This window comes from Molossus molossus, unplaced genomic scaffold (assembly GCF_014108415.1).
Source record: "Molossus molossus isolate mMolMol1 unplaced genomic scaffold, mMolMol1.p scaffold_m16_p_12, whole genome shotgun sequence".
Lineage (NCBI taxonomy): Eukaryota > Metazoa > Chordata > Mammalia > Chiroptera > Molossidae > Molossus > Molossus molossus.
The window spans coordinates 71988090-72011139 of NW_023425347.1; the positions used below are offsets into that span (position 1 = coordinate 71988090).

At 48.7% G+C, this 23050-nt stretch overlaps 1 protein-coding gene across 1 annotated transcript; it reads left to right on the forward strand.

The window, feature by feature from the left end:
- The first annotated feature begins 3224 nt into the window (after positions 1 to 3224).
- TMEM53 (transmembrane protein 53) lies at positions 3225 to 21041 on the forward strand. The gene is made up of 3 exons (XM_036255495.1): positions 3225 to 3332; positions 15734 to 15855; positions 20177 to 21041. The coding sequence occupies exons 1-3, from the start codon at positions 3272 to 3274 to the stop codon at positions 20828 to 20830; spliced, it is 837 nt and encodes a 278-aa protein (XP_036111388.1). The 5' UTR covers positions 3225 to 3271; the 3' UTR covers positions 20831 to 21041.
- Positions 21042 to 23050: the final 2009 nt, after the last annotated feature.

Sequence of the window (23050 nt, forward strand, 5' to 3'; positions counted from 1 at the left end):
AGGAGCATTTCAATGGCCATGTTTACAACTTGAATGTCCTCTGTACTCCTCCTCCCATGGCCACACCCTGGAGCTTGTCATCACCTGGAGCTAATCAAACATCATTGCTCCACTTTCTGATCATAACTCTCTCATCCAACTATTTTCAAGATATGGGACCCCAGTCCATAACATTTTTACATTCTCCTACGCAACTTAGGTTCTAAGGTCCATCATCTCAATCTTTCACCAGGATCTCAACTTCCTTGCCCTTTGTCCTTCTACTTCACCCACCTGATAAAACCCAAACCTGGATCAATTCAACAAACCTCTCTGCACCCACCACTAAATGGCTGGATATTGTTGGGAGAAGATACATATCACATAATGGCAGACCACTGGTGCTACAGATTAATGGTCATCCACCTCAATAGGCCTCATAACTACCCAGAAATCTGTATGCTGCCGTGGTGATCTTGTTCCCATTCTCCACTGCTGCTATTTCAATCTCTCTCTGCTTCTCTCAAACCTTGCACACCATCTCCAACTCTACTCTCACCAACTGTATCAACTTCCTATTTCTTTTTTTTTTTTTTTATCCTCACCCGAGGACATTTTTTCCATTTTTTGTTCAGGTACAGTGGGAGGGAGAGAGGAAGAGAGAGAAAGAGAAACATCGACGTGAAAGGGACACATCGAGTGGCTGCCACCCGCACGACCAACCAGGGCCGGGGACAAACTGCAACCGAGGTACATGCCCTTAGCGGGAACCGAACCCGGGTCTCTCTGGACCGCAGGCCGACACTCTAACCGCTGAGCCAAACCGGCCAGGGCTCAACTTCCTATTTCACAGAGAAACAGGAACCTGATATCAGTTTCTTTTTCCTATATAATTTTATCTTTTTCTATATAATTTTATCTTTTTCCTTTTGCTGAATCCATGCCAACAGAATTTTTCTCCTCTGAATAAACACCTGTGTCTCCTTCCAGCTATTGCCTTGTTTCCTTTTCCTCCTAAAGAGCCAACCGTCTTGAAAGTGTACCATACATGCAGTCTTCGCTTCCTCACTTTCCCACCTACTTCTCAACTCACTGTAATTTGACCTCTGCTTCCAGCACTCCACTGAAACTGCATTTGCAAAGGTCACCAACAATTTCCTTGTTTCTAAATCCAGTGGATTTTTCCAAATCCTATTTTATTTGATTAGTCATTAGCCTTCAACACTTCCTCCCTTGGCTTCTGAAATAACCACATTCTACTACTGATTATCTTACCATTCTGGACACTTCATCTCAGTTTCTTTGCAGATTCATTCTCCTTTGCCAGAGCCTCAGACTTGAGTGCTTCTCAGCGATCTGTCCTCAGCCTTCTTCTTTTCTTATTCTACACATACTCTCTGGGCCAGCCCAATAAATCAATCCAGCGGTGTGGCTGCCATCCGTAATGTACTGCAGAATACCACATTTCTATTTCCAGTTTAGATTTATCTTGCAAACTCCAGTTGGGCATACTCAGCTGCCTCCTGGACACCTCCACTTGGATGTCCTGCTGGCACCTCAAATCTGGCCAGGCCCAGAACTTACCCTCTTCTAAAAACCCTGCTTCCTTTCCTTTCTGTTTGCCCAAGCCAGACATTTAGAAGTCACCCTTTCTTTCTCCTACTTGCCCCACCAGGTGCCAAGTCTAGTTCTTTTTAGCTCATAAGTGTCTAGGAATCCATCTCTTCCTTTTTTTTTTTTTTTCCCCCTCACCTGAGGACATTTTTGACATTTTTCCATTTTTTGTTCACATAGAGTGGAAGGGAGAGAGAGGAAGAGAGAGAGAGAGAGAGAAACATCGACGTGAAAGGGACACATCGAGTGGCTGCCACCTGCACAACCAACCAGGGCCGAGGACAAACTGCAACCAGGGCTGCAACCAAGGTATGCGCCTTTAGTGGGAACCAAACCAGGGGCTCTCTGGACCGCAGGCCGACGCTCTAACCGCTGAGCCAAACTGGCCAGGGCCATCCCATCCTTTTCATTCATGCTACCTTTTCATGTTTTAGGACACTGTAACCTGTATTATTGAAACAACTTCCTGAATGGTCTCCCTCCTCCCAATTCCCCATCCATTCTCTGCATTGATCTTTTTAAAAAACAAACAAATGATTGTTACTCTTTTGCTAACGCTGTGTAATGACTCCCCACTGTCCTCAGGATAAAATCTAAGCTCTTGCACTCATAGGAAACACACTGGAAAATTTTTACCATCAGTAAGATTTACCTATAAATTCAAAGCTGAGCTTGGCATCAAAGACCCTCCAAGATTGGGGCCTAACTATTCTTCCAAGGTTACTTTCACATTTGTACCTCCTCTGGCCAGAAGATGTTCACAATTTATGGTACTCCTCAGTTTCCCCTTTTTGAGCTCCTGCAAAGAGTCCTTTCTCCTCCATATCTCCACAAGTCTTTCAAGAGCCATCCCCACAGCCATAAATGTCTCTTCAACACTTTCTGAGCGCACACAGAATTAGAGTTGGTTCAAGAATGGTTTTTCTCCTTCTCCTATTAAGGCTTATGGAAGTCAGTGTCAACAGCTTAATCCTCACTAGAGCCCACTTACATAATAGATGCTCAGTAAATATTTGTTAAATGCATGGATAAATGCAAAACTGTATTCCTTAGCTCCTTTGTGTCCCCCTTGAACAGAGCATCCTCTAAAGTCTTCCCCTGCAGTTTTCACCACTGCCTCCTACCCCATCAGTCAGAATATGCCTCGCCTCACTGGGTGGTAATGGGCCGGCACGCCCCCTAGGCAGTTTTGTACGGTTTTCTATCTCCGACCTTCGAAGCTGCGGTGGTATGAGATAGCTGAGATAGCTAGATGATGTAAATCAAAGAGAACTGTCGTCAACCCCGTAGGAAAACACGCAGTTGAGAAGGGAGACCAGAATACAACAACTCTCACACAGATCCTCTTACCTACACAGGAAGGTGGGGACTCTTCCTGAACGGCGTCCCCGCTGACCAATACCTGACCCACATCAAGCAAGTTAGCCAATGGATGCGGGCCAGGGATAGAGTGGGGCGGGACATGGTTGCTAGGGCCGAGCTAGTGGGGTGCGGCGAAAGGCTCCGAGAGAGACTCGGTGGTTGCTAGGGTGGGAGGTCACAGAGTACGCTCAGGGATTGGGCAGCGCCGGGGGAGGTGGGTGGTGATTGGGCGGTGCCAGGAGGCGCTCGGGTGAGTCGCAAGCGCGCCAGCGGGAGTTCCGGCGGGAGGCCCGTGCTGTGGACCGGCACCTTCATCATGCCCTCGGCTGAGCTGGATTACACCATCGAGATCCCGGATCAGCCCTGCCGGAGCCGGGGTATGGAACGAGGGTTGGGTCCAGTCGTGGGGAGATGACTTAACGAGTCTGTGGGTCGCAAGCACAGCTGTGGCTCCGCCCCCTCGCGTCCCCGCCCCCTTGCGGCCAGCCCCTCGCAGGGTCCCGCTTATTTTACACTTAGTCTGGCCCGGAGAGCCCCGCCCCCTTGTAAGCCCCGCCTCTGAGTGCTCAACCTGTCGGACCCCCTTCCCTTCCTTGCGTGCTGTGCTCTGTTGGGGCCTTTTTTGTGTTTTCAGTAGGAATTTTAAAGGCCATACCCTCGTTTTTCTCCTGGTAGCCGACGGCTGGGAAGGGCAGAGGCCCTCCTGATTCCTTTGTTTAGGGTCGGGTTTCCCACTTCTAGTCTCTTTTAGGCAGTTACGTCTAGGAGTCCCGCTCACTATTTTCCCGGGGTCTTCGCGGAAGCCCAGGACACAGAACCCTTCTCTCTCCCACCTCTCCACAGCTGTGGTTAACACAGCAGTCCCTGCCCCCTGCCGTCAGATAGACGTCGATTCGCATCCAGACTCCTCCCTTTAGTAGCTTTGATGACCTTTGGCAGGCAGCCCCCTCAGAACTTCAGTTTCCTCATCTGCAAAACGGGGATACCGATAGTGACCTCCCTCACAGGGTTGTTGGTTGCACAACTGAGATTGTGTTAAGGACGCTGCATAGTGTTTGGCATGGAGCAAGTTTAGTGATTAGCATTATTTTCCTCCCTACAATCATACCATTAAAGAAAGATGTGTGGGAGGCTCCCTAAAATTAGAAGCCTGGCCCTGGACGGTTTGGCTTAGCGGTTTTAGCTTTGGCCGGCGGACCAAAGAGTCGTGGGTTCGATTCTGGTCAAGGGCACGTACCTCGGTTGCGGTTTGGTCCCTGGCCCTTTTTGGGGTCGTGTGGGAGGCAACCAGTCGATGTGTCTCTCTCACATCTATGTTTCTCTATCTCTCCACCCCCGCCCCTTCTGTAGATAAATGGAAAAATATTCTTGGGTGAGGATTAAAAAAAAATTAGTAGCTTGTAGAGCAGGCCTGGGTCCCTGGCAGTGTGAGTAAGACTGGAGGTTTGGGGACCCAGAGAATGGAAAGTTGGGCCCTGACTAGTAATTATGGAGCCTTGAAGTCAGCCTAAACCCAGCATATATCTCCCCTGAATTACTCCACATTGCCTTCATGTGTCTAGTCTCACTGCCAGCAGCTCAGCCTCATATCGCTAATACAGTGATCCTCCTAATGCAAAGGTTTGGTCTTATCAGGGCTCTGTGTCAAACCCTTCAGTGGCTCCGTATTGCCCTCAGGATAAATCAAGTTCAGATTCCTTAACATGGCATTCAGAGTCCTTCATAATTTATCAGCCTGGGCTTACCTCTTTGGTCACTATGTCCTTTCACTGTTATTATTTGAATTTTATGTTCTGGCAACCGAACTGCTTGTGATTCTCCAAACATTTCTTGCTTCTCTGCCTTTGCTCATGCTGTTTCCTCTGTCTGGAATGCCCTTTCCCCTCTGCTGCCCCATACTGCCCCCTCCTTGTCTGGCTCATTATGCAAGGCTTAGCTCAGATGTTGCTTCCTTCAGGAGTCTTCCTAGACCCCTCCCATAGCATCTTGTGTTCCTTGGTTGAGGTCTAAGAGAGGAGGGCAGCCCCTGGCTCCCACAGAACAGATGGCTCTAGACCAGCTATATTTCCCTAGAGCTGGGCTCAGGGAAACCTGATCTATTGGCTTAGGGCTCTTGGGCTAATGGATGTAAAAGTGCTTTTGGAAAGTTTTGGTATCAGGAGGAGGTGAAGCCAGTTAATATTCTTGTCCTTGGAGAGCCTTCAGCTGCAAAGGGCTGGAGCTGTCTTCTGCATGGCCAGGAAGGCAGACGTTCTCTCTCAGCCCAGTTGGGCAGCCTGGTGGTCTTGGTTTGTGTTTCAGATCTACCTCTTACTGATTCTATGGCTTGGCAACTTGTTGAACCTCTCCGAGCCTCAGATTTTTCCACTGTAAAATGGGAATAATAATAATGCCTACTCCAGGGATTGTGAGGGTTAACAAGACAGTGACTGGATGTGTGTGCCAGGCACATTGTTGGTGTATTTTTTTCTGCTTGTGGCTCCCCTCACTGCTTGAGGAGACTGGATCCTAGAGTTGGAAGAAATCTCGGGGCCATTTTGTTCTGCATTCTTCTGCTAGCATGAAGGCATTCTGTTGCTGTCAGACCTTTCCCTGACGGGATGCATCTTCCCAAACATCCTGGCCTGTAGGGGACAACTGGGATTGTTAGAAAGCACTTCCCTTTCTTGAGCCACAATAGGCCTTCCTGTTGTTTCCTCTTTCAGTTCAGCATTTTCTGTATCCTGGCCATGCATTAGCTGCTGGTGCCTCAAAAGTGACTCACACATAGGCTCCCTTTAGGGAGCTGTGATTTTGGGAAGGGGTGAGGTTTATAAGCAGCTGGTTTCACAATGATGTGGTAACTGGAAGGCTAGAGGGTTGTGGTAGGTACAACAGTAATCTTCCTCTCTTAAGAGGACAGCTTCATGCCTTCCTCAAATCTCTCTTTTCCAAGAGAAATACCTCTAGGGACTTCAGAATATCTCTCCTCTGATGTAATTCTAATAACCTCCTGATTGCTCCTCCGGACTGGCTTCAGTTCGTTGTGCTTTCTCTCAATGTGCATACCCCAGATCTGAGCTGGAGGTTTTAGGTCTCTTCAGAAGGAGGTAACAATACTGTGATCACCTGAATCTATTTGCTTCCATCTGCAGAGAGCTCCCCTCAAGGCTGACATGGCTTCACACAGTGACAGTCTTTTGGGGACCCCGGAGAGTGTCCTTCAAATTTTGCATTTACTGTTTAATGGTGGAGAAGTATGTAGGACAGTCATATTTGGACAGTCATATTTGGTTTCTGGAATTGCTTTCCCCTCATATTTGAACATCACAACCACAGAGCCCAGCATTGCTTAGTTGACAGAGAGGTGAGCAGCTGCTGCTGGCTCATCAGTTAGTGGAAGGCAGCTCCAGGTCTGGGGTCATTCAAAGCCCAGGCTGGGGAGGGCAGGGCAGCTCAGGACCCCTGTCCTGGGAATCCCACCACCAGTGTCTGTGGCTGCCCATGCCGAAGATAGTTTGTCTGTTTTTTTACTGAAGTTGTTCCCTTGACCTGGAATCTTCCCCAACCCACCCACTCTTCTCTGACCAGTGATCCCCTCCACTTCCTGATACTCTGCTCTCATCTCATTTCCTTGGGGAAATACCTTGTCCCAGGTTATCCCAGATTTCAACTCAGAAGCCTCACTCCTAAACTTTTGCATGCAGATTTCACTTGCCTTTAGGAAGTGTTGCTTGAATACAGTTCCATTTCTAGGAAACAATTAAGGACATACACAAAGAAAGAGCTGTCCATTAAAGTATTTTTATAACAGCAAAAAATTGGAAACAACATCACATCTAATAATGGGAGATTGGTCACCATAAATGATGGAATATTCTGTAGCTGCTCTGCGGCCACTAGAAAGAATGGTGTAGAAATATATAAACTGACAGGGAGAGGTGTTCACAATATATTGCTAAATTGAAGACAGCAGATTACGAAACAGTATGATTCCAATTTTATTAGATATTCGTTTTTTCCTTTCTACAGTGAACATGCATTCCTCATGAAGTAAAAATAATAACTTCTATTTATTGAACTCTTTCTTTATGCCAGGTACCATGCTCCTTTGTATTATTATCTCCATTTCACAGATAAGGAAATTAAAGCTTAGAGAACTTGCTCAAGATCTGTTTCCTAGTTATTAGTGGCAGAGCCAGACATTTAAACCCAGTTATGTTTTCATACAGTATATACTCTTAGGTACTATGCCACATTCCTATGCTGTTATTTCAAAAAGTTAAAAAACAAAAAACAAAACGAAAGTAAATTCAAAAAATAAAGTAATTTTGTTTAAATATAGGAACTGTGAAACTTTAGAAAGTATTTCTGGGGAGTAGAGGAATTTGAGTATCCTTTTATTCTTCACATTCAAAAAGAAAACAGGTTCTTTGTATTTTGATTCAGGCGTACAGATCAAAAGCACATATTGTGCCACAGACTCTTATGCCTTGTCAGCTCTTTCCTTTGTCGCCTCTGTCTGCCCCTGGGGTATACACAATCTAATTTACCTTTCAGTTTTATGACTTGAACTGTTGTACAATATATGTATCTGTAATTCTTGTATTATTGATGTCAGTATTGTTTTGTTGAGAAATTCTAGAAGACGGAGCCTGTGAGATTAAATTGTTTTGTGGGGGTGCCCGGAAAGTGCCAGGGTAGAAAAGAATACTTCTGTCTTGCCAAGGGGCTACTGGGCATCCAGGCGTGACGTCTGTGACTTCTCAACTGCTTTGACTCTCTGGAACACCCTCCCCCCCTTTTAAAAAAATAACATTTTAACTCATTGTGAAAGTGATACATATTGATTTTAGAAAATGGATAAAAAATATAATGAAAAAACAGTTGCTTCTAATCTCAGAAATAATTGCTATTAATGTTTGATGTATTTTTTGTATGCACACTTATGTTTGTATATATATACATATATGCAATATAAAAATATATACGTATTCTGTTGTTCATACCGCTTTTCAGCTTGCTTTTTCACTTAATGTATTGGTGTTACTTTTTAAAAATAATAGCATTATTGAGATGTAATTCATAAAATTTGCCCCTTTATAGGCTTTTTATTTTTATTTTTTTTGGTACGTGCCCCTAGCGGGAACCGAACCTGGAACTCTCTGGTCCGCAGGCCATCGCTCCAACCGCTGAGCCAAACCGGCCAGGGCAAAATTTGCCCCTTTAAAATGTACAATTCAGCCCTGGCCGGTTTGGTTCAGCGGTTAGAGCGTTGGCTCGCCGGCCAGAGACTCAGGTTCGGTTCCTGCTAAGGGCATGTACCTCGGTTGCGGTTCATCCTTGGCCCCGGTTGGGGTCGTGTGCGTGGCAACCAGTTGATGTGTCTCTCTCACATCGATGTTTCTCTCTCTCTTCCTCCTTCTCTCCCTCCTGCTCTGTCTGAAGACAAATTAAAAAAAAAAAAAGTCCTCAGGCGAGGATAAAAATAATAAATAAATAAATAAATAAATAAATAAATAAATAAATGTACAATTCAGCCTGGCTGGTGTGGCTCAGTGGATTGAGCATTGTCTTATGGACTAAGAGGTCCCAGTTCAGTTCCCCATCAGGGCACATGCCCTGGTTCTGGGCTTGATCCCCAGTAGGGGGCGTGCAGGAGGCAGCCAATTGATATTTCTCTCTCACATTGATGTTTCTATCTTTCTCTTCCTCTCTCTCTAAAAAAATCAATAAAATCGTATTAAAAAATAAAATGTACAATTCATTGTTTTTTGCTATAGTCATAGAATTATGCAACCCTCACCACTGTCTTAATTCCAGAACATTTTCACCACCTTAACTTGAAACTGTGTTCCTGTTAGTACTCCCCATTTCCCCTTCCCTTCAGCTCCTGGCAACTACTGATCTACTTTCTGTCGATGGCTTTGCCTATTCTGGGCATTTCACATCAATGGAATCATACAATACATGGTCTGTGGCTAGCTTCTTTCACTTAGCATGTTTTCAAGGTTCATCATGTTGTAGCATGTGTCAATACTTCATTCTTTTTATGACCAAATAGTATTTCATTGTATGGATATATCACATTTTGTTTATCAATTTACAGGTGATGGACATTTGCATTGCTTTTTTTGGGCTATTATGAATAATGTTGTTATGAACATTTGTGTACAGGTATTTTTGTGGACATGTTTTCACTTCTCTTGTGAATATATACCTAGGAGCAGAAGTGCTGGTTCATATGGTAACTCTATGTTTAATTTTTTTGAGGAACTGTCAAACTATTAAAAAACATTTTTCTTTATTGATTTTTTTTAACTTTCAGGATTTTTTTTTAAATTATTTTTTCCTTTATTGATTTTAGAGAGAGAGGAAGTGAGAGGGAGAGAGAGATAGAAACACTGATGATGAGAGAACATCAGTCGGCCGCCTCCTGCATGTCCCCCACTGGGTATCAGGCCCACAACCTGGGCATGTGTCCTCCCTGGGAATTGAGCCAGCGACCTCTTGGTGCATGGGTCTATGCTCAATCACTGAGCCACACCGGCCGGACTCTTTATTGATTTTTAGAGAGAGAGGAAGGAAGAGGGAGAGAGAGAGAGAGACATCAATGAGAGAGAACATCGATTGACCACCTCCTGCATGCCCCCCACTGGGAATCGGGCCCACTGGGCATGTGTCCTGAGCGGGAACCAAACTGGCGACCTCTTGGTGCATAGGTTGACTCTCAACCACTGAGCCACACCAGCCAGGCTCAAACTATTTTTTGAAGTACCTTTTTACATTCTCGCTAGCAGTATATGAGGGTTCTAATCTCTGCACATCCTCACCAGCACTTGTTACTATCTGACTTTTTGATTATAACCATCCTAATGGGTATAAGGTGGTATCTCATTGTGGTTTTGTTTTTCATTTCCCTAATGCCTATGATGTTGAGCATCTTTTCATGTACTATTGGTCTTTTATATGTCTTCTTTAGAGAAGTATTTCTTCATATACTTTGCCCATTTTATTTATTTATTTATTATTTTGTTATTCCTCACCTGAGGTTATTTTTTTCCATTGATTTTTAGAGAGAGTGGAAGTGAGAGAATGAGAGGGAAGGAGGAAGGAAAGGAGAGAGAGAGAAAAATATATCGATGTGAGAGAGACACATTGATTGGTTGCCTCCTTCAGTGCCCCGACCAGGCTGGGGGATCAGACCTGCAACCCAGGTAGGTACATGCCTTTGACTGGGAACCAAACCTGCAGCCCTTTGGTGCATGGGCTGACGCTGTAACCATTGAACCACACTGGCCAGGGCCGCTTAGTGTGTTACTGAATATTTCCATCCAATGAAATGTTTTTCTTTCTTAGAATTGGAATTACAGAGTCAAAGATTGCATGTTTTTGAGACTTTTGATACATGTTCTAAAATTGTTATGACTCTCTTCTCTCTATCATTTTCCTCCCCCTTCCTACCCGTTTCCCACTGCTCTGGTTCAGGCCTTTGCCATCTTTTGCCTTGTATGTTACAGTAGTCTCCTACCTGTTCCTAATGGACACTTTCAGGGCAGTGTGATTAGTGTAGTGACATGGTGATGGTGGGTGCTGTGACAGTGCAGAGGAGGGCCATCTAGCCCGGTCTGGTGATTTGGGGTGGGGGGTGAGAAGAGTTGGGGAAGACGTCAAGCAGGGGTCTTCCTGGAAGTGAACAGTGAGCTGACTCAGGAGGTGGAGTGGACATGGAGCCTCAGCACTAGCCAGGGCGTTAGGAGCATGTGCCAGGTCCTGGAGGTGGAGGCAGTGCGGCACGGTGGTCCAGAGATGGACGCTTACTGGCTGCAGGTTCTTGGGGAAAGAGATTTATCCTCTCAGTGTTTTAGATTGCTCATCTGTAAAGTGGAGAGAGTAGCTAACAGTAGCAGCTAACACCCAGGATGGTTGCAGGACCAAATAAGGCAGCAAACATTGAGGTTCTGGCTGGTGTGACCAGTTCCCTGAGGAGGAACATGTGAAGAGGTCATTGTTGGATCTGTTGATGTACAGAGGCAGCCATGTGTACAGGTTTGGAGCTGAGGCGACAGAGATTTGGGTAGACTGGGGCCTTGGGTTTTGTTACCCAGGGAGCCGGCTGAGAAAGCGTCTATAAGCTGGACTCTAGACCACTTGGGTTTGGATTCAAGCTTCACTGCTTAGTTGCATAATCTTGAGTAGGTCATTTCCTATCTCTGTGGCTTAGTTTCCATCTGTAAAATGAGAATAATAACAATTCCTTGTTCATAGGATTGTTATGAAGACAAAGTGAGTGGATAGATAAAGTGCTTAGAATAGTGCCTGACACATAATGCTCTTTTTGCTGTTACTGTTTTTCTTGGTAATGGGAAAGAGGGGGAGGGGAGGAGCTGGAAGGAGATGTGGACTTCAGAGAGTTTTATGGTGGTTTGGGAACAAGGTGGGTCATCATAAGTCTTGGAGTGTCCTTGGAAGACTGAGCCAGGCCTGTCATCGGTGCCTGAGGGGAGAGCTGTCAGCAGTGGGAGGGGAGGGGGTGATATGACCAGTGTAATGAGCCTAAAGGGAGCAAGGGCTTTTACAAGAGGGTGTAGGAATCATGATCCCTCTGTGGCCATAAATAACAATAGCCATAGCAGTTACTTTTATGCTCTGGAAAGGGCATGGGGTAACAAGAAGAATGCCAGCTCTTTCTCCTTGGATCCATCTCTCACTCCACAGCCACGTGTTCATTCATTCAGCATATGAGTGCCTGAGTATGCCAGCTACAGTGCTGGGCACGGGGGATGTGGCGATGAACACGACATGCCCACTTTCTGCCTTCATTGAGCCTGCTGGCTGAGGTAAGAGACAGACATTAAACAAATTGTGCAAGTCATTAATCAGTACAGGTTGGATCATGCCACTGCCCCAGTTCCAGAATCTTCACTTGTTCTCCACTGCTGTGGAATAAAATCTGGACTCATGAGCACGGCTTCAAGGTCCTGCAGGATCGGGCCCCAGTCCACTCTTGGCAGCTCTCAGGACCATTGGTGCTCCCTCACCTAGGCTTGCTGTGCCCCAGACCAACTGTAACGTCTCCATAGTCCCCTGCCCCTGGTCATGCCTTCTCTGTACCTGGCATGCTCCTGCTAGTTCTTCAAGGCCGGAGCAGCAAATGCATCTTCCTTTAGGAGGCCTTTCCCAGTCACCATCACTCTCAGCCACGCTCCCAGAGCACGTTGGGCTTTTCTGGATTATAGCACTTCATGTAAATCAAAAGGGCCAGTGTGACTCCAGTGGGAGGAGGCCATGACATAGGCTCTGAATTAAGAGTAGGTATGGAAAGTAGGGCACCGGAAGGAGAATGTGCCAGGGAGTGGGAGGTGCCCACGGGTGCGTAGCACCTGTGGCTCCGTGGGCAGCCTTGAATGCCTGGCAGGAGTGGAGGGACCAGTTCCCCGCCTTTAGGAACAGGACGGAAATCTCGGGCTCTGGGAGTAGGCAGTGTGTTCAGGGTGTTCACATGCTAAGTTTCTTCAGATGCGTATTTGGGGGAGAGTCAGTTTTACCTGAGCTGGTGAAGCCCAGGGTACCTGTATAACTTACAGTGGAGCAGAATGGAGTCAGAAATCCCATGGGGGGGGGGGCATATCTAAGGCCGGGCAGAAGCAGTCTGAACCTTCCCCTACTGGGAATGTATCATCACTGCTGGTTGGGGTGGCCTTAACTTTGGGCAGCCCCCAGGGTATGTGACTTCCCTTGGCTGCCTTCTCTGTATTTGAGATAAATTCCAAAGCCCTTTGCTGATGTCTTGGTGGTGACCCATGGAGGGGACCCAATAGGCCAGAGGAAGGGAACCTATGCTCAGCCAGCTGCACAGAGGTGTGGGAGCCTCCCTGGGGCAGGTCTCAGAAATCCAGTTGCTGGATCACAGAGGTTCAGAGGTAGATCTCTAATCCATAGCTGTCGATTACCACCCATGAGGCTGCCGCTGCCTGATCTTGCTGGCAAGGTTGGACTGGGCCCCAGTGAGGTCCAGATGTGGCCTCTTTACCAGAAAGGCCAGTGCAGGCAAAGCTCTCTGGCAGAGGACAGGGGCACACCAGGCGAGAAAAGGAGTGAGAATATTTGGAGTGGCCCGAGTTAGAGCTGTGGGCTCTGACCGAGCCTGAGAGGCCTGGCAGGCATGAGCAAGGGGCCGAGGTGCTGGCAGCCCCTGCTGCAGGCCGAGCTGCAACCCAGCCTGGGATCCCCGTGGGTGCAGGCAGTTAATCTCGCAGGCTGGAGTCGCCACTGCTGGAGAGCAGGAACATTGAACTTTTCAATCACATTAATTTCCACAGGAAATTGTTGTCTTCCTTTTGTCCAAAGGTTAGTGATTTATATTTACCATCCTCTTAACTAGCCTTAAAATTTACTGTTGCCAGGTCACCACCAGCTTCCATAAATCTCAGGGTGGCAGCTGAGCATAGCCAAGTGGCTTGATCCTTGGAAAGGTACACCCCAGCCCTCCCAGCCCTTTGGGAGGGCAGATAACTAGCAGTCCCTGCACAGAAGTCCCCCTGAGGGGGTGGTCCTCACTTGGCAGGGGAAATGAGATGGGCTCTGACCAGCAAGGTTGCAGGGAGGCCTCTTCCATAGCAGACACGGAGGCCTCGGAACGTCACTAGAGATGTGCTTCTAGTGGACAGGGCTGGTGGCACAGAAGGTCTCGAGTGGCTTAGTCAGGATTCAGGATGCAGAGCAGGGTCCAGTGTGACCTTAGGCAAGTAACGTAACCACTCTTTGCCTCAGTTTCTTCATCTGTAATAATATTTCTCATAGTGTTAGGGTTGAACCTCAATAAATATCAGCTAATGTTATTCACTGGTAGGACAGGGTGGGTACTTTGGCATGAACCTGAGTTGGTCTGCTCCCTCTCTCTGCTTACACTGTCCTATCCATTTATCTTTCTAAGACCCTCTTCTTCCATCTGTTTGTGGAGTTAGAATAGGGGCTGGTAAACTTTCTCTGTAGGGGACCAGTAAGTATTTTAGGCTTTGTGAACCTTTTGGTCTTTGTTACAACTACTCAGTTCTGCTGTTTTACTTTTTAAATCCTCACTGGAGGATATTTTTCCATTTTTGTTCAGATAGAGTGGGAGGGAGGGAGAAGGAGGGGGTTGAGAGAGAAACATCAATGTGAGAGGGACACATTGACTGGTTGCCTCCTGCACAGCCCTGCACAAGTAGGATGAGGGCGAACTGCAACCAAGGTACGTACCCTTGACTGGAATCAAACCCGTGACTCACTGATCTGCGGGCCAATGCTCCAGCCGTTGAGCCAAACTGGCCAGAGTAATTCTGCTGTTTTAGATGAAAACAGCCATATACAAGAAGTAAATGAATGTAGCTGTGTTCTAATAGAACTTTATTTGATTTTAAAAAACCATTTAAAAATGTAAAAACCATTTTTTTTTCCTTTATTGATTTTAGAGAGAGAGGAAGTGAGAGGAAGAGAGATAGAAACATCGATGAGCGAGAACATCAATTGGCCACCTCTTGCATGTCCCTCACTGGGGATCGGGCTCATAATCTGGGCATGTACCCTGACCAGGAATCGAACCGGTAACCTCTTGGTACATGGGTCAACACCACTGAGCCACACAGGCTGGGCAAAACCATTTTTGTTTTTTATCTTCACTCGAGGACATTTTTCCATTTTTGTTCAGACAGAGTGGGAAGGAGAGAGAGGAAGAGGGAGAAACATTGATGTGAAAGGGACACATTGAGTGGCCGCCTCTCATAGGATCCAACCAGGGCCAGGGACAAACTGTGACCGAGGCACGTGCCTCTAGTGGGAACCAAACCCGTGTCTCTCTGGACCGCAGGTCGATGCTCTAACCGCTGAGCCAAACCGACCAGGAGGCAAAACCATTTTTATTTTTAGCTTACAGGTCATACAAAAACAGACCATGGCTAGCTTTGGACCATAGTTTGTAGTTTGCCGCCCCTGGATTAGAAGGTGAAATTGCATGGAGGATGTATTTACTTTTCTCAACTGGGCTTTGTCTTTGAGTCACTAAAGAAAGGTGCCCTCACCCTGGCTGGTTTGGCTCAGTGGTTAGAGTGTTGGCCCATGGACCAAACAGTCGTGGGTTCGATTCTGGTCAAGGGCATGTACCTTGGTTGTGATTTGGTCCCTGGCCCTGATTGGGGTCGTACAGGAGGCAGCCGGTCGATGTGTCTCTTTTACATCAAGGTTTCTCTCTCTCTCTTCTTCTCTCCCTCTCCCTGCCTCCCACTCTATGTGAAAATAAATGGAAAAAAATGTCCTCAGGTGAGGGATTAAAAAAAAAAAAAAAGAAAGAAAGTTACCCTTGCCCTGCTGGTGTGGCTCAGTGGATTGAGGATCGTCCCATGGACTGGGAGGTCCCAGTTCGATTTCTGGTCAGGGCACCTGCCTGGGTTGTAGGCTCGATCCCAAGTAGGGGGCGTGCATGAGGCAGCCGATCGATGTTTCTCCGACATTTCTATCTCAAATTGATGTTTCTCTCTCTCTAAAAAATCAATAAAAAACATTAAAAAAGCAAAACAAAACAAAACAAAGAAAAAAATGTGCCCTCTTGTGGGTTTTCCAATGACCCTGTAGTGCCTGCCTCCTGAGAGGCCTAAAAGCCACCCGAAGCAGAGGACAGAAGGAGCCCCTTGCAACCTGAGGCAATGGGGCTGGCCTACTAATGCCTGGGCCTGCAACCAGAGTGGTGCTGACTCTGGATTGGCCAGTCACCCCCACCCTGCACCCCAGCTCCAGTGCTCACAGTTTAACCTGTCTGTTTCAGAGAACAGCCCGAACCAAGGTGGGAAGGAGCCGGGGACTCGACAGCCTTTGGTGATTCTCTTGGGCTGGGGTGGCTGCACTGACAAGAACCTTGCCAAATACAGCGCCATCTACCACAAAAGGGTGAGTACTGCAGGCTGTAGACACCCGGCTTGCTGGGGCCCTGCCACCTGTGACTGCTCTGCTGGGGGTGGGGGTGGGGTGGGGTTCTGAGCCTTGGCTGCCCTCATCTCTGGGCTGCGGCGAAGGCAGGCCTGGGAACAGCACCAAGAATGGCCTGTGAGGAAGATCCTGGGGTCATGGGTCTTTGGCAGGATTATCCCCTGCATGCTGCCAGCTTTGTGGCCTCGTCTGTCCCCTTCAGCCCCCTGACCTGCTCCCCCTTCCTTTCCCCTCATACCCCGCAGTGGGTAGCCCAGCCCTGATGTGCTCCCAGCTGTGGGGTCAGCCCAGATCTCAAGTTTCTGTTGGCTGGATACTGCCTATCTGGGCAGCAGGAGCCTGGGCCGGTGTGCTGGGCACAGTCTGCACTCCCAGGACTTTCTCCTTTTCTGACCAGGTGAGGTTCTCTGTCTTGGGTTGACCATGGCACCTTCACTTTCCCAGAGTGGAAGGGCCTCTTGGAAAAGAGATTCAGGTTTGAGGTTTCTTTGCTTCTTCTCAGGCTGCACCAAGAGTTGGATGTGAGAACCTAAGGAAGGCCGGGTTATGTTTTAAAAGCTCCTTTCACATCTTTGGTCTCTGGCCTGGCCCTGCTCTGCCTTCCTCAGCCCAGACCTCCCAACATAGAGAGACACCAGCACAGATAGCCCAGCGCCAACTGGGAGCCCTGGACTGAGGAGGAGTAGGAGTCTCTTGGGAGAAGGCCAGCTGGTGTCTCCTCCCTTCAGTGTCCCCCCACTGACCCATGTCTGCATTGTGCTTGGGGGGTGTGGTCCTGGGATGGGAGAAGGGTTGGGAGAAGAGGTAGTTCTGAGCTTGAGGCTCCTGGTAACCGACAAGGCTGGTCCTCTGGCATCACCTTTTACAGATTGCCTTATTCTGCAAGCAGTTTCAGCTCCTTTTTTTAATTTTTAAATTTATTTTCAGCTCCTTCTGAATTCCACTCACTGGGCTAGGCTTGTTTGTCTGGCTCCGCCATTAGACTAAGATCCATGAGGGCAGGTGGAGGAATAGGAATAGGTGAGTGTGGCTAGAACAGAGAATGAAATAAAGGGCACCTGTCCAGCTGAGGAGGGTCCTTAGGGGATTTAAGCAGGGGTGTGCAGTTAGGTTTGTGCTTCTGAAAGTCCCTCATTCCAGAGCAGGGGAAGGATCGGAGGGACCAGAACTAAAAGCCAGGAAGTGAGTGTGTTGTAGGGGTCAGGACCTTGGGGTTGGGGGTGCCGGTGGAGGGAAGTTGATGCATCAGGGAGCTTGTTAGTTTCCAGTCCATATTCAGATTCTCTAATAGTCCCCAAAGTGTCCTTTATAGCTGATTTTCCCAAATCAGGATCTAATCCAGAATCACCCATTGCATCTAATTCCTTGACCCTCTTTTAAATCTAGAACAGTCCCAGTTTTCATGATAACAACTTATTGAAGAGCCCGGGCTACCAGAGAATATATCTAGGAGTGTATGATCCTGAATGCTGTTGGAAGGGAAGTATGATGGGGACTGAAAGCCATCATGAGATTTGACTGTTTGGGAGAATATGATGACCTTGAGAAGAGCAGTGCAGTTGTCATATTGGAGCCAATGGGAGGGGATAAGGTGGTGAGGAGGGTGGTGTCAAAGTGTGTTTAGGAAGGTGAAGAGAAGGTTGGATAGAGTTAGAGGGGAGCATGATGTAAAGTAGAAGCTTTAAAAAAAAAATGAAATTGGTGCCGCAGCCAGTGTGGCTCAGTTGGTTAAGCATCATCCCACGCACCAACGGTTGCTGGTTCGATTCCCGGTCAGGGCACATGCCCAGGTTGTGGGTTCAGTCCCTGTTTGGGAGGCAACTGATCAATGTTTCTCACATCGATGTCTCTCTCTCTCCCTCTTCCTTTCTCTCTCTCTGAAATCAATAAAAACATTTAAAAAATGAGATTGGTCTGTGTGGAAAATATAGAGAGATGGAAACTGAAAATACAGGAGAGCGAGGTGAGGAAGGACAGAGCAGGGCTTTGTCCTGGGACTGAGGATGTGCATAGATGGAGAGATGGTGGGCTTTGGTGGAGAGAAGAGACGGATCTGACATGCAGTCAGACCTAGGTCCTTGGTGCAGGGACTTCTGGGAGCATCTGACTGGAGGTGGCAGCAGAGATGCCAGGCACCTTGGAAGCCTCCAAGTGAGGCCCAGGCCTTTGGACACAGGGAAGCTCAGTGTGTGTGGGCCCTTCACAGGGAGGGTTGGGCATTCCCAGGGGATGTGGAGTTAGAGGGAACACTGTGTGTGCCCTTAAAGATGGCGTGTTCACAGGAATTGCTGAGGTTATGTCTGAACCAACAGGTAGTTCTGCATGTGAATGCTCCCGGGGAGGAGGGTGTGTGTGTGTGTGCGCCTGAGTGTGTCCTTATATGCTCATTCAAGGTAGTGCCCCATGAAAGTGTGTGTACTCGCCAGTAGTATATGTGCTTGTGGGTATGTGTTGGCAGCTGTGCTTTTTGTGCACTCACAGCTGGTGCAGTGGGTGCATCCTGGTGTGCGGCGGGCGCCTTGCGTGTCTGCGTCTGTGGGACGTGAGGTGGACCGGCTTTGTTTAGTTCGGGAGTTGCGTGCGTGGTAGTGAGGTGAGAGTGTGTTTGCATTTATGGACAATGCTGTGTGTGGTTGGGGGTGGGTGGGAAGACATTTCACATTCTACTGGGGAATAAGAACAGAGCACTCTGTGCAATTTCCAGAGCTAAGGGCCCAGGTGGCATCAGGGACCGCCCTCTGCAGTCTCGGGAGGAGTGCTTAGGTATGCCAGGGCCTTGGTAAGAGCAGCGCTAGGAGCAGTTGGGGCAGATGTCAGATTGGCGGCATGAAGTCAGGGGTTAACCTCAGCTGGCCATCCCTGTTTGGCTGTGGGGCACTCGAGTAGTGGTCCTTTGCTATTACTCCTACCGTCACTTATTACTGCCACTAGTAGTTGAGAATTTACTTTCTACCAGGTGCTGTTTGGGGCACTTGAGATACATTTTTTCATTTAATTTTCAACATAACCCTATGAAATAGATGGAGACACAGATTCAGAAAGATGAAGTAAATTGCTCTTAGGCTATACTGTCAAGAAGTGGTGCCAGGAATTGAACCCAGCCCTGTCTGACCCTAGAGTCTGCCTAACTCTGAGTCCCTTAACAAAGGGCCCTTTGTCTCTAGCACAAGTTAATGAGAGGGGTTTAGGACTCAGGTCTGGTCCCTTTGGCCACCTTCTCTTTTTCTCTTTTTGTTAATCCTCACCCGAGGATATTTTTTCCATTGATTTTTAGAGAGAGTGGGAGGGAACGAGAGAAGGGGGGAGAGAAACACCAATGTGAGAGAGACATATCGATTGGTTGCCTCTCGCATGCCCCTCAACCAGGGGCCAGGGATCAAACCTGCAACCCAGGTACATGCCCTTGACCGGGAATCGAACCTGCGATCCTTTCGTGCATGGGCCAATGCTCCAACCACTGACCCACCCTGGGCAAGACAAGTGGCATTTTTTAACTGACCTAGAAGAGGATCTGTCTGGAGACTTTGAGGTGTACTTGACCCAGGTATTGAGGGGTACAGAATCCTAGAGAGAATTTGACTCAGATTTTAGAATTTGAGGAACAACAGCCTTTACTATATATGGAATTTTAGGGCTAGTGGGAGGAATGATCTCAGGCCTTGGAGCCAGACAGATTTGGGTGCCAGGTGCCTGATGCCAGAAAGTATGGACTGCTCTCAGGACGCTGTGGGTCGGTAGCAGTGCCCAGAGACTGACCTGATGCGGGTCTGACTCTCGAGTGGCCTCTGGTGGTCAAGTCTGGGGCAGGCTGTGTCTCGGGTCCTGGGTCTCGTCAGGTACCTCCTTGTGCCTGGGAGGTAGAGAGTGCAGAGGGGAGTCACTGTGCAGGGTAGAGCCAAGCAGCGAGGCCTCAAATGTGCTAGAGTTGAGCAGATGAGGATGCAAGGTCACGGGTGGGAGAGAGACAGGAAGTGGACCAGAGTGAGGAGACTTCCTTCTGATCAGCCCAGATGTCTCCAAAGCATGCTCTGGCTCCAGGCCTCACATACCATCATCCCAGGCTGAGAGGGCTTGGCCAGTGTGAAGTGATTATTCTTCAACCTTCCACTCTGGAAGGCACTGTGTCTGTGAGCGGTGAGCTGGTGCCCAGGCTGCAGCAGGGCTGGAGCACTGCTAGGCTACTGGGCCTGTGGAAGTTGGAGCTGCTGGACCCTCTGACCTTAGTTTATACTCACCTCCACCCCATCCCTGAGGACCGACCAGGCCTGTCTCCTCTCCACAGGGCTGCATCGTGATCCGATACACAGCCCCGTGGCACATGGTCTTCTTCTCCGAGTCCCTGGGCATCCCTTCACTTCGTGTTCTGGCCCAGAAGCTACTTGAGCTCCTCTTTGATTACGAGATTGAGAAGGAGCCCCTGCTCTTCCATGTTTTCAGCAATGCCGGTGTCATGCTGTACCGATACGTGCTGGAGCTCCTGCAGACCCATCGGCGCTTCTGCCACCTGCGGGTGGTAGGCACCATCTTTGACAGCGGTCCTGGTGATAGCAACCTGGTGGGGGCTCTGCGGGCCCTGGCAGCCATCCTGGAGCACCGGCCTGCTGTGCTGCGCCTGCTGCTCCTGTTGGCCTTCGCCCTGGTGGCGGTCCTGTTCCATGTCCTGCTTGCTCCACTCACTGCCCTCTTCCATACCCACTTCTATGACAGGCTGCTCGATGCAGCCTCTCGCTGGCCTGAGCTCTACCTCTACTCAAGGGCCGATGAGGTGGTTCTGGCCAGGGATGTGGAACGCATGGTGGAGGCACGGCTGGCACAGCGGGTCCTGGTGCGCTCTGTAGACTTTGTGTCATCTGCACATGTCAGCCACCTCCGCGACTACCCTACTTACTACACAAGCCTGTGTGTCAACTTCATGCGCAGCTGTGTCCACTGCTGAAGTCCTTGTCCCACCCGCCTCACATCTGCTCCAGAAATAAATGCCTGTCACCTCCTCACAACCTGTATCCACGATGGTCCTCTTCAGGTTCAGCTCCCTTCAGCCCTTTGGGACTTCGTGGTCTCCCAAGTAGAGAATTCCTTTACTGGGAGACTGGAGGTCTGCTTATCCCAGGATCCTTGGCGGGGGAGTGCCTGGGCATGTCTCTGCAGGAGCCTTACAGTGGTTGTATTTGGACAAGTGTAGCATCAGGCTGCGGATTCCTGCGGCATTTAGGGTTAGGGTTAGGGTTAACCAAGTGGGGTGTGGGGAGGTTGATAATGAGCCCCAGGGTTGATCTCTGATTCCATGAATGGAAAGTGAGTTTTGTGAGGAGGTGCCAGAGGGTAGGATCAAGCTGGGGCAGGAGCTGTGGTCTCTGTTCCAAGGCCCTGGAAGGTCAAAGCCCTCTGGCATGAAGCATAATTTCTATGGACCCAACTTTGGCAATTGATGCGGTGACTTCTGTGATCTCACTGCCTGGGAGTCCGAAGTAGAAGCCAGATGGAGAGCTGAGATGCAGAGGTGGCGGACCTGCCCAGGTCCACCACTTTGCCAGAAAGCCACTGGATCCAGGGAAGCTGAAAAGTGTGTGTGTAATGGGCAGATGGAATAGGGAGCAGAAGGAAGACAGTAGTGCCATGTGGCAGCTGGGACAGGTGAAGTAAGGACCCTGAAGACCAGCACCAGGGCAAGGGGCCATTTGTCTGAAACAAACTCCCTCATCTCCTTCGAGTCCCACTTGGATCCTCTCTAGGCAGGAACGGTGGCTTTAGCCTTAGAGTTCTGTATCATCATCTATCATTCTACAAGTCACTGCTGCACAATGCTTGCACATAGTAGGTATTCAAGAAATATTTGTTACTGTGGTGATCAAGGGACTTGGGCAGTGATGAGCTTTGAAAATTTGACAGGTAGTGAAGGAAATGGCTGGAAAAGCTCTAGGCGGGAGCTGAGGGCTGATAATCTCAGGGCTGATGGACCCTCAGCGAACTTTACTTGCATCCTGTCAGTCCTCTGGGACCTCTGGGGACTGGGACTATTGGCAGCTGTGTGGCTGCATTCCTAGCCATGGCCAACAGGTGGCAGTGCTGCCTGTGCCATGAGATGGAGCTTAAGAATCCTACAGCAGGGTGAGCTTCAGGCCCCTATTAGAGAGCATATGGCCCCCAGGGCGGGAGTCACCAGCCATCAAGGACCTATTGAGTCCAAGGCAGGGAGAGGGGAGCATTGAGACCAGAAAGGAGCCAGCCTGATGGAAACTGGGCATTGCCCACTTGTTTTCCAAACCCTTAACCATCACTGTGGTTATTCCTCCTGGAGAGGCCACATACATTCCCCTAGAATCTCGGGCCTCAGGATCCTGGGTTCAGGATATTTGGAGCCATCAAACTGGGCATGGGGCTTTGAAGGGCTTCCACTGGGCTCCAACCAGGGTGATTTGGGTGTAGGAGGCAGGAGTTTCCAACTGGACCCAATTCTGTAGTGTACACAGTGGGCATGTCAGAGATTGGCATGTCTAAGGGGATTTGGGAAGATGGAGGGTAGACCTGGAGTGTGAGAATTTGTAAATAGAGTCTGGAGTTATGGAGATACTCTGGGGTCTTGAATTTTAGGATCTTATTTCCTCAAAACAAGCTCTGTGGTGGGGAAGGACTCATCTGCAGCTTCGAGCACTGGCCTGATCACTCACTGGCAGTCGGCAGCCATGGGGATGATTTGACAAAATACTGTCTCCAGTGCACTGCCCAGCCTCAGTTGCCTGACTTGAGGGTCCATCTTGGATAATAGGGGTTTCTACTGTTCCCATTTGATGATCCTGGCAGTAGCTATACTGGGCAGTTGGTTACTAGGTTGGAGAACAGAAGAAAGCCACAGGGGTGCTGAGATGGTGGTTCCCTTTTTTTAGTCCCTGGCTTGTTTCAGAGGACTGAAAAGGAACAGAGGCTTGGGGCTTGTGTTTTTATCCAAGCTTCTAGCTACTCCTGCCTTAGATTGGGGGCTAGAGCTTGCATCCCCTCTGTACCCCCAAGCTCTGACCTCTTGTATGATTAATGAGCTGACGATTCCACATCGATAAGGAATTAACCTGGAGCCCCCACCCATCAATAGTCAGGAATCTAGGTCCCTAGCCCCACCCCCACAGACGTAATGCTCCAGGGTCCCTGAGCAGACCAACCC